Raw genomic sequence first — 12,877 nt, 5'->3', positions numbered from 1 at the left:
TCTATTACTACTTCCTCCATTGAGTAAACTTACACATGTCAGAGCTTCCTTGTGTGACTTCTATGCGACAGCTGTTTTTCAGTTTTCGAGTGCTATCCTGAGTGAACAACCCCTTTAAGGCTGCATACAGGTCCCCTACACAATGCGAGAGGCTGCCTTTTATTTTTTCTAATTCTATGGGGCAGATCAGTGCCTCTTGAAGGGGTAAATATCATCATGACAGTTTTCTTACGGATGACCTTGAAGTGCCTGGATACAATCGTTTCCACTCCACAGCCTTTAATTTGCTGCTTCCGTTCTTTCAGGCTGCGAGGATCCTACCAGAATTTGCACTGGGGAGTAATCTCAGAAGCAATGGTGGATTTTACAGGAGGGGTGCCGATGTATTTTAACATAACCAAATCCCCATTCGAACTGCAAAACGTAATATTAGGTGCCGCACGATCAGGATCACTCATGGGGTGTGCTACGCAAGGAAATGTGAGTATAAAGGCACAGATATAAATGTGCATAAAGTATCTGTGAAAAATAATGGACTAAAAGAAGCAATATAGTTTAATTGGTCATAGGAATGTCAACTGAGGGAGCTGTCAATTTCTATTAAAATCTATCCATCAAGAAAGGCGTCCGGGCCCTGCTTGAATTTAAGTTACAACATATGGCAGAGAATTTCATAGTCTCACTGCTTGTACAGTAAAGAACCCACAGTCTCACTGCTCATACATAAAGAATCTATTGTATCACTGCTTGAACAGAAGAGAATCCACAGTAATACTCCTCATTCAGTATAGAACCCATCCTCACTACTCGTACGGTAAAGCGCCCACAGTCTCACTGCTCATACATAAAGAATCTATTGTATCACTGCTTGAACAGAAGAGAATCCACAGTAATACTCCTCATACAGTATAGAACCCAACCTCACTACTCGTATGGTAGAGAACCCACAGTCTCACTGCTCATACATAAAGAATCTATTGTATCACTGCTTGAACAGAAGAGAATCCACAGTAATACTCCTCATTCAGTATAGAACCCATCCTCACTACTCGTACGGTAAAAAACCCACAGTCTCACTGCTCATACATAAAGAATCTATTGTATCACTGCTTGAACAGAAGAGAATCCACAGTAATACTCCTCATACAGTATAGAACCCAGCCTCACTGCTTGTACGGTAAAGAACCCACAGTCTCACTGCTCATACATAAAAAATCTATTGTATCACTGCTGGAACAGAAGAGAATCCACAGTAATACTCCTCATACAGTATAGAACCCATCCTCACTACTCGTACGGTAAAAAACCCACAGTCTCACTGCTCATACATAAAGAATCTATTGTATCACTGCTGGAACAGAAGAGAATCCACAGTAATACTCCTAATACAGTATAGATCCCATCCTCACTACTCGTACGGTAAAAAACCCACAGTCTCACTGCTCATACATAAAGAATCTATTGTATCACTGCTTGAACAGAAGAGAATCCACAGTAATACTCCTCATACAGTATAGAACCCAGCCTCACTGCTTGTACGGTAAAGAACCCACAGTCTCACTGCTCATACATAAAGAATCTATTGTATCACTGCTGGAACAGAAGAGAATCCACAGTAATACTCCTCATACAGTATAGAACCCATCCTCACTACTCGTACGGTAAAGAACCCACAGTCTCACTGCTCATACATAAAGAATCTATTGTATCACTGCTTGAACAGAAGAGAATCCACAGTAATACTCCTCATACAGTATAGAACCCAGCCTCACTGCTTGTACGGTAAAGAAACCACAGTCTCACTGCTCATACATAAAGAATCTATTGTATCACTGCTTGAACACAAGAGAATCCACAGTAATACTCCTCATACAGTATAGAACCCAGCCTCACTGCTTGTACGGTAAAGAACCCACAGTCTCACTGCTCATACATAAAATCTATTGTATCACTGCTTGAACAGAAGAGAATCCACAGTAATACTCCTCATACTTCCCTAGCAACCAGGCAACCCCCACATGTACTCAGGCTGGCTAGTAGCTGTAAATCATTCAGCTGAGGCGATGAAAACTAAATCTCAGAGCACTAACAAATACTCGGAGGACACCCGAGCGTACTCGTGAAAACCCGATCAACGAGTATACTCACTCATCACTAATCATTAGTGACTTGTACGGAACCTTCATTGTTATCTCTGCCTCTTTTAATGCATCCCATGATTTTATTTGCCTGGCAGAGATCACTAAATTTGATTTTGCCGTCCACCCATACATCCAAGTATTTTTCAGTGATAGTTATACCCAGTGTTTTACCATTTAGTACATAATTCTACATTTTACTTATTCGTCTTCGTCTTACATTTATCCCAACTAAATCTTCCATTGTCATGTCTCAGCCCAAGCCTCCAGTTAAACTAATTTCTCTGTACTATTCTTGACCCCTGTGAGCGGGAACTGAGTGCGTCTTACCCCTGACCTGGCCATATAACTGTATGTCCTCTACCAAGTCATCAATAAATATATTAAAAACAAGAGTGCCCAGGATTGTACTGGCAAAATTATGTCTGTTGGCAAGTATGTGACCGACTGTGTGCTCTGGGCACTCCTGTATAGGTCGCCAGGAGAGAAAGATTGTGATTGCAATGTTGAGTGCATCATGTTACAATTCCTGATTAGTAAATACACATATAAGCAATGATATGACATATAAATCAATCACATATAAGATATTAAACATTATTCTATTTCAGTTATCAGCTGGAAATATTGAGCTGCCAAGCGGCCTCATCAAGGGTCATGCCTACACCGTGACAGACAGCAAAAAGGTAAAAACCAGCTACTGCATATATCTGTGTGACGTAGGTGACTAATTCCTTCATATTAGTGTAAACTGACATCTGTGGAATCTGATATCGGGTGAATCTAACTACTATAATACTGCCCCTATGTATAAGAATATAACTACTGTAATACTGCCCCTATGTACAAGAATATAACTACTATAATACTGCCCCTATGTATAAGAATATAACTACTATAATACTGCCCCTATGTACAAGAATATAACTACTATAATACTGCCCCCTATGTACAAGAATATAACTACTATAATACTGCTCCTATGTACAAGAATATAACTACTATAATACTGCCCCTATGTACAAGAATATAACTACTGTAATACTGCCCCTATGTACAAGAATATAACTACTGTAATACTGCCCCTATGTACAAGAATATAACTACTATAATACTGCCCCTATGTACAAGAATATAGCTACTATAATACTGCTCCTATGTACAAGAATATAACTACTATAATACTGCCCATATGTACAAGAATATAACTACTATAATACTGCCCCAATGTACAAGAATGTAACTACTATAATACTGCCCCTATGTACAAGAATATAACTACTATAATACTGCCCCTATGTACAAGAATATAGCTACTATAATACTGCTCCTATGTACAAGAATATAACTACTATAATACTGCCCCTATGTACAAGAATATAACTACTACAATACTGCTCCTGTTGTGAATTCTGTGGCAGAGCTCCCTCCTGTGGTCACGAGTGGTACTTCGGCTGATTCTCTCTATGAGCTTCCGTTGGTGGAGGAGAGTGGTACTGCTGCTTCTGAGTTTCCTTCCTCAGGTGATGTGGTGAAGTCGTTAGGTGCTGCTCTATTTAACTCCACCTAGTGCTTTGATCCTGGCCTCCAGTCAATGTTCTAGTATTGGACTTGTTTCCTCCTGGATCGTTCCTGTGGCCTGCTGCTCTGCATAGCTAAGTTGCTCTTGTGTTATTTTTGTTTGCTGTTTTTTCTGTCCAGCTTGCGTATTTGGTTTTTCTTGCTTGCTGGAAGCTCTGGGACGCAGAGGGTGTACCTCCGTGCCGTTAGTCGGTACGGAGGGTCTTTTTGCCCCCTTTGCGTGGTTGTTTGTAGGGTTTTGTGTTGACCGCAAAGTTACCTTTCCTATCCTCGCTCTGTTCAGTAAGTCGGGCCTCACTTTGCTAAATCTATTTCATCTCTACGTTTGTCTTTTCATCTTAACTCACAGTCATTATATGTGGGGGCTGCCTTTTCCTTTGGGGTATTTCTCTGAGGCAAGGTAGGCTTTATTTTCTATCTTCAGGCTAGCTAGTTTCTCAGGCTGTGCCGAGTTGCATAGGGAGCGTTAGGCGCAATCCACGGCTGCCTCTAGTGTGGTTGGGGGGGATTAGGGATTGCGGTCAGCAGAGTTCCCACGTCTCAGAGCTCGTTCTATGTTTTTGGGTTATTGTCAGGTCACTGTATGTGCTCTGACTTCTATGTCCATTGTGGTACTGGATTACCTATCATAACATGCTCCTATGTACAGGAATATTACTACTATAATACTGTCCCTATGTACAAGAATATAACTACTATAATACTGCTCCTATGTACAAGAATATAACTACTATAATACTGCTCCTATGTACAAGAATATAACTACTATAATACTGCCCCTATGTACGAGAATATAACTACTACAATACTGCTCCTATGTACAGGAATATTACTACTATAATACTGTCCCTATGTACAAGAATATAACTACTATAATACTGCTCCTATGTACAGGAATATTACTACTATAATACTGTCCCTATGTACAAGAATATAACTACTATAATACTGCTCCTATGTACAAGAATATAACTACTATAATACTGCTCCTATGTACAAGAATATAACTACTATAATACTGCCCCCTATATACAAGAATATAACTACTATAATACTGCCCCTATGTACAATAATATAACTACTATAATACTGCTCCTATGTACAAGAATATAACTACTATAATACTGTCCCTATGTACAAGAATATAACTACTATAATACTGCCCCCTATATACAAGAATATAACTACTATAATACTGCCCCTATGTACAAGAATATAACTACTATAATACTGCCCCCTATATACAAGAATATAACTACTATAATACTGCCCCTATGTACAATAATATAACTACTATAATACTGCTCCTATGTTCAAGAATATAACTACTATAATACTGTCCCTATGTACAAGAATATAACTACTATAATACTGCTCCTATGTACAAGAATATAACTACTATAATACTGCTCCTATGTACAAGAATATAACTACTATAATACTGCCCCCTATATACAAGAATATAACTACTATAATACTGCCCCTATGTACAAGAATATAACTACTATAATACTGCCCCTATATACAAGAATATAACTACTATAATACTGCCCCTATGTACAATAATATAACTACTATAATACTGCTCCTATGTACAAGAATATACGGTAACTACTATAATACTGTCCCTAGGTACAAGAATATAACTACTATAATACTGCCCCCTATATACAAGAATATAACTACTATAATACTGCCCCTATGTACAAGAATATAACTACTATAATACTGCCCCCTATATACAAGAATATAACTACTATAATACTGCCCCTATGTACAATAATATAACTACTATAATACTGCTCCTATGTACAAGAATATAACTACTATAATACTGTCCCTATGTACAAGAATATAACTACTATAATACTGCTCCTATGTACAAGAATATAACTACTATAATACTGCTCCTATGTACAAGAATATAACTACTATAATACTGCCCCTATGTACAAGAATATAACTACTACAATACTGCTCCTATGTACAGGAATATTACTACTATAATACTGTCCCTATGTACAAGAATATAACTACTATAATACTGCTCCTATGTACAGGAATATTACTACTATAATACTGTCCCTATGTACAAGAATATAACTACTATAATACTGCTCCTATGTACAGGAATATTACTACTATAATATTGTCCCTATGTACAAGAATATAACTACTATAATACTGCTCCTATGTACAAGAATATAACTACTATAATACTGCTCCTATGTACAAGAATATAACTACTATAATACTGCCCCCTATATACAAGAATATAACTACTATAATACTGCCCCTATGTACAAGAATATAACTACTATAATACTGCCCCTATGTACAATAATATAACTACTATAATACTGCTCCTATGTACAAGAATATAACTACTATAATACTGTCCCTATGTACAAGAATATAACTACTATAATACTGCCCCCTATATACAAGAATATAACTACTATAATACTGCCCCTATGTACAAGAATATAACTACTATAATACTGCCCCCTATATACAAGAATATAACTACTATAATACTGCCCCTATGTACAATAATATAACTACTATAATACTGCCCCTATGTACAATAATATAACTACTATAATACTGTCCCTATATACAAGAATATAACTACTATAATACTGTCCCTATGTACAAGAATATAACTACTATAATACTGCCCCTATGTACAAGAATATAACTACTATAATACTTTTTTTATCGTATGTAGTGTTATTGGTGCAGTAGATTTGTATTAGCTCTTTTGTTTAGACAATGGATAATTTACAGTTCTGACAGCTGTGATGTTTCAGTCTTTAAGTTGTAGATTTGGGTTGTTTCAAGCTGTTTATTCATAGAATATACTCAGCACATTACACTTTCTATCCTGCAATTACATAGCTGCTGTTAACTGTATAATAGGTATAACTGTTCTTGCGTATTTGTATTAAACAGTGGTTATTTTTCTGGGTATCAGACGTTTATCACAATAATCACTTTTCTTGTTTGTAATTTTACAATAATTGAAGTCGTTAATGTTTCCGGAGAGCGATTATGTATAAACTGTTGGGGTAAATAATATGGACACACTGCCACCTACTGGTGATAAAAACTATTTCTACACGCAAGCAAACTATTTAGAATTGAGAGTTCTAAATATTTTTCTATCTACTGTAACACGGTCCCAAGATATATATCTTTCCTATACATATAAGCACCAACAAGCGTACAGCTATCACACTATGTGTTAACTATTACTGATTTGTATCACAGCAGTAGTTGCACTTAGTCTGCGAACACTCCGGGGCCCTATAGGACGCCGTGCCTCATTTTCGGAGATCAGGACTATACAGGACATTTCATGTGCAGTTATAGATCTTTCATTAGGTCCTCATATTACACCTGTAGGGTCACATATGGCTGGTCTGGATTTATGCCATATTATCACCACCCTAACTCCAGTAGACTTTGCAGTTGAATAGGAGTCACTGTATTGCCAATTATTATTATTATTATTATTATTATTAATTGTTATACCAATCAGTATGTTATACCGCTCCCCTACTATGGAGAGAATTTATGGTTCAGACTGATATAAAATGTGCAATTTTCTATAGATTGAATATAAAAACAGATTAGAAGATATTATTCGGATCTGGAATCCTTGGGGACATAGCGAATGGAACGGACGCTGGAGCGATAAGTAAATGTTTATTTCCTGCTGATTCTAAGAAAAAGGGGAATTGTTAAAGGGGAGTATGCGGGGCCATGCTCCATCGGAGATAATGTATCGGTCCGGATGTGTGTCTCATAGAACGTTGTCTACAGTTGTGGCCAAAAGATTTGGAACTGACACGTTCTGGTTTTCACGTTTTGCCTCTTCGGTGTTTTTCGCTCTTTTATTTATATGTTTCTTTGGTTACTGACTTACATAATCATAAACATTTCAGCAGTTTTTACACTTTCATTGACAAATACATGAACTTTCTGTAAAGCCTCCATATCCCCAGCGCTGCCCCTGGTTCTCCCGACTTCTGCGCTTCTCCCCAGCAGTGGGATCCTGACTGATGGCTGCCCGTTCTTCTCTCAATTTATCACAATTTTTAGGTTTTTCTGTGTCGCTTCTTGAGCACTGACCGCAGTTTTTCAATGATACTGATATCTGGGGCGTTTCCCTGATTATGGACCTGAAATGTCAACATTTTATTCACTGAGTCATCACTTTTGCCTTGTGTGACCCGGTCTCCATCATGCTGAAATAAACATCATCACCACCATTGATGATGATGGGAGAAGTTGCTCTTGGAGGATGGTTAGATCTTATTCTTTATCCATGGCCGTGTTCTTAAGTATAATTATGAGTGAGACCCTCCATGGATGTGAAGCCCCCGCACATGGGTGGTCTCTTTACTACTGGCAGACACAGGACTCGGCGTCACCTTTTCTACTCCGGACAACCATTCTTCCAGATGTCCCAAACAGTCAGAAGGGGCTTCATCGGAAAAAAATCACTGCAGGAAGTTCAGGGTTCAGAACGCAAAGGACGGGGGTGAAGAGTGATAAACTTCTGATGGTCATCGATCCAGATTTGGCACGGTAGCGGATATCCAGCTTCCGGGGTCTTGATAAATAAGGATCAACCCTTTAAATATTGAGTCTTTACATAAACCTCATGTGTTTGTCAATAAAAGTGTAAAAACTTATGAAATGATGATAATTGTACTTCAGTAACTATAGAAATATCCAACTAGAAGATCAAAGAACAATTAAACCGCAAACTGTGGAAACCAAAAATTGTGTCGTTCTCAAAACTACAACTGTATCTACTGCTTCTCCTTCACTAACAACAAGCAAATAAAGCAAAGTCTGAACCAGGAGCACATTGTACAGCACTGTGTATAAAAAGCCATGGAAAACATATGACATAGTGATGATAGGAGATGCCATCACGTTATGATCTGCGGCGGTCACACTACTGGGATCCCCAGCAATTCTGAGAATTAGGCCACACTCAGAACTTCACTTTTTTTTCTTAATGTGAAGAATACCGGATGACTTTTTATCAGTGTTCTGGATCAGATTTCATCATTTTTGTTTGTATCATCAATGTTCCATCATCTTTTGGGTATGTTGACGCGGCCGGCTCCGTGTGCAGCTCTGCTTCTTGTTCATGTGCACTTGTCGGCTCCGTTGCTCCGGACGAGCGTACGCTGCGTTCTTTTATTGGTCCTTACTCCGCACGGAGAGCACATGATACCAAAAGTTTGTTTTTCTGTATGTACCTTTTTTTTTTCGAATGCAAAAAAAAAAAAAAAAAATACAAAGTGTTGAAGCGTTCTCCAGCTTCTCTTATCAGTCGGTGAAAACCAGAAAGCACTGGGATGAAACCAGGGTGCCGTCCATGTGTCCTCCGAGGTTTTCATGGACCCGTAGACTTGAATGGGTGCGATTATCTCTGTGTGTTTTTGCTTTTTTTTTTTTTGCAACACTTAGTCTGTAAAAGCCAAAAGTGTGACGACAACCCCATAGAATATAATGGGTATTGATAGAACACATAGATGAAACATGAGTCCTTCAGATTGTGGCTCCCCAGAGGTCGGACCCTCAATGATCTAGTGATGGCAAATCCTAGTGACCAAAGGTTCCGTTACTAGTCTACATCGCTGGAGATGGCTAAATAGTAGAGGAACCGCTCCACGTCACCAATATACGGCCATTGGACGGGAGCCATGAGAACCACCTCTTTCCTCCTGTCATCCACTGCTTTATTGATTAGCCGCCCTGGTGTGACATCACATGTGCATCACGTCACGATGATGACATCACGCCAGGCCGAAGATGCCATCAGGTATGAGGCTCCTATCTGAAGACCACAGAATACTGACCTGGCCCCTGGACCCGGTCATGTGAATTGATCAGCTCTGCTACATCTGTACATGCATGCAACTTACCCCAGTACAATGTGCAGAAAAGTAAACGCCGAACAAAAATTCAATAGTAGGAAAATCTCAAGGTCAAGAGGATTAAAAAAATATATATATATCTTCCATTTTTTTCATATAAGTTATCATTTTCATCTTCTGTTGGCTATACATTATGGGCAACAATCCAAATTTAGAATCATAAAATTGTCATCTCAGGATGATCACAAGAATACTGATGACGGAAATAATCATTTCTGCCACTAGATGGCGATTTAGAGTTTTGCATTTGCATGACGCTGACATTTTGACATTACAGCACACCCTTAGGTCAAGATTGGTACTGCACAAATGAACTTTTTATATCAACATTTCTTGAAGAGTTTCTTGACAAATATGTCACTCACAACCAGCTCGAAGTCTCTTTATGAGCATAAATATAATTACATATCATTATTTTTTTTTTTTTTGCATTTGCAATTCCACAGCTGACCTCCTGGTGTGCTAAAGCGCAGAGCATCAGTGATGGAATCAGCGAATACAGAGCTCATGCGCCACCTAGTGGTCGCAGCTGGTGAAACACGAAAAAACTATAACGGGCTTCAAAGTAAAAAAGACCTTGTTTCCTTCTGTAACTTAAAATATTTCTCTTCTCCAGAGCACCTCAATGGGAGAGAGTCTGCCACGAGATAAAGAAAAAACTGAACACTGACAAGAATGACGGAGAATTTTGGTATATTTATTTAAATTAATAATAAGCTCTGACATATAAGCAAAATCGGAATTAGAGGGAATTTGTAATATTTACTGACCCTTTCATATTACTATTTTATATCAAATGTTACAAAAAAAGTAGCGCTTTTTGGGAAAATTAAACAAAAAAAAAAATACTCAGAAAAACAAAAACAAATATAATTGAAAGTGTTTGTGAAAAGCAAGTTATCGCCCCCATATGCACTCACGAATTTAATATTTGGTTGTGTCTGTTTTAGATCCTACATCTTACAGTTCAAGACAAAAGATGTTTGAGCGACTAATTAATTAAAGGGGTTTTCTGGATTTTATAAGTTTCTTTCATATAGAGTCTCCAAAAGAAAGTTATAATCCCAGATGCTGCTGTAACTTGCAGTGATCACCTGTAGTGGGAATGAATACTTGTCAGCAAAATGTTCTGTTTCCCTACAGCGCCTCCACAGGCGAAATGAAGAATTACAGTTTCGGAATTTTCTCAGTGCCAAAATGCATATAACCTGCCAACATTCATATGTCAAATGAAGGCAACACCCTCCCTAAGAATGTCTATATGTAGATTAATAATGTCCCACCTCTGCGCAAACCAAATAAACACTGGACAGTGGAAAGGAAGGAGCTGATCCAAACTAAATCCTTTAGATAGAAACTTTATCACATGCTCCAAGGACAAGGAAATCTGGAAATAAATGATCAAAGTAGTAGGAATTTTCTGCATGTTTCCGAAACCAAAAATTAAAATTGTGTAGATAATAGCACAGGGTTCCTTCCCCTCTGGTTACTTCCATTTCTACTTGGCTGATGTTACTTTACTAAGGCATGGGGCTTCAAAAAGTTATTCTTCACCTTTTTATTTTAAAAATGGGCCCTTAATAGTTTTACAGTAAAAATAAAATAAATAAATATATAAATATACACTTTTTCATTCTTGTCCATAGGATGTCCTGCGAAGATTTCATGCAGAACTATGTCAAGGTTTACATCTGTAACCACACACCAACTTATTTGGATTTCGGAGGCCCCCAGTATGTCTGGAAGACCACCAGCTACTACAACCAGTGGGTGCGGGGCGGCACTGCTGGTGGATGTGGCTCTACAGGTTTGTCGCACATTATCTGACTCGGATTTTACAATGATGGCTCCGGCCAAAGCCATAAATTCTGCTCCGTCATTCTGTTGACCACTATGATCCTAATAGATCCAACACAATTTAATTTATATTTTTATATAAGCCAATAAATTGCTTTTCCAGACAATTTTTATGTGACCGATCTTTCTTATATTCAGAGGATATGTGGAAAAATCCCCAGTTTATAATCATTATTCCCGAGTCGCAAGGACCAAGGATGGGAAAAAACCTGACCGTGGCTGTTATGCAGAGTCTCAGCAATGAAAGGAAGTACAATACTTCATGGTTACCTATTGGATTCGCCTTCTGTAAGGTATGAATAAAACTCCAAAAGGTGTGAAGAAATAAAAGAAAAAAACACTTAAGACAAATTTCACAGCTACTTTTAATACCAAAGCAAAAATTGTCCTTACGCTTTATTTACTACAATACATCAACCAATAAGTACAAGAATATATCTACTATAGTACTGTCCCCTAAGTGCAAGAATATAACTACTATAATACTGCTCCCTATGTACAAGAATATGACTACTATAATACTGCTCCTATGTACAAGAATATAACTACTATAATACTGCCCCTATGTACAAGAATATAACTACTATAATACTGCCCCTATGTACAAGAATATAACTACTATAATACTGCCCCTATGTACAAGAATATAACTACTATAATACTGCCTCTATGTACAAGAATATAACTACTATAATACTGCTCCTATGTACAAGAATATAACTACTATAATACTGCCCCTATGTACAAGAATATAACTACTATAATACTGCCCCTATGTACAAGAATATAACTACTATAATACTGCCCCTATGTACAAGAATAAAACTACTATAATACTGCCCCTATGTACAAGAATATAACTACTATAATACTGCTCCTATGTACAAGAATATAAGTACTATAATACTGCCCCTATGTACTAGAATATAACTACTATAATACTGCCCCTATGCAGGGCCGTATTTAGAGTTTCTGCTGCCCTAGGCACTTTTAGTGCTGCCTCCCCCTTTGGAGAGTATAACACTATCGGCAGTGACTTTGGCAAAAATCGCTGATGTGAAAGTCGCCTTTTGCAGCAGATCCGACAGTTTTTCCGCATCTGCCGCGTAATGGATCACTTAGGGCAACACTGCATTCGGCCTCATTCATTCCCTATGGGACTTACAGACATGTGCGGCACTTGCGGTTTTGCCGCCATCCGGCAAATGCGGTACTTGCAGCAATGAGAAAAAACACTACTAGCAGTGTTTTATGTATCATCGTAAGTGCAAAACCGCAATTGCCGCACATGTTCGCAAGTAGCCATCACTACCTGTCCCTGCACCTTGCTAGCTCATC

The 12,877-nt window shown here is 38.1% G+C and overlaps 1 protein-coding gene across 2 annotated transcripts in view; it reads left to right on the top strand.

The window, feature by feature from the left end:
- Window positions 1-12,877, top strand: part of LOC138681117 (calpain-13-like) — a 156,345-nt gene that overhangs the window by 77,753 nt on the left and 65,715 nt on the right. For both annotated transcript variants that reach the window (XM_069768371.1, XM_069768370.1), the window contains exons 6-11: window positions 306-480; window positions 2,750-2,824; window positions 7,337-7,422; window positions 10,299-10,373; window positions 11,329-11,489; window positions 11,678-11,832. In XM_069768371.1, coding sequence (XP_069624472.1) covers window positions 306-480; window positions 2,750-2,824; window positions 7,337-7,422; window positions 10,299-10,373; window positions 11,329-11,489; window positions 11,678-11,832 — 727 coding nt within the window. The remainder of the gene's footprint in view (window positions 1-305; window positions 481-2,749; window positions 2,825-7,336; window positions 7,423-10,298; window positions 10,374-11,328; window positions 11,490-11,677; window positions 11,833-12,877) is intronic.

This window comes from Ranitomeya imitator, chromosome 5 (assembly GCF_032444005.1).
Source record: "Ranitomeya imitator isolate aRanImi1 chromosome 5, aRanImi1.pri, whole genome shotgun sequence".
NCBI lineage: Eukaryota > Metazoa > Chordata > Amphibia > Anura > Dendrobatidae > Ranitomeya > Ranitomeya imitator.
Note: the sequence above shows the minus strand (reverse complement) of the source record. Positions and strands in the feature narration are given on the sequence as shown.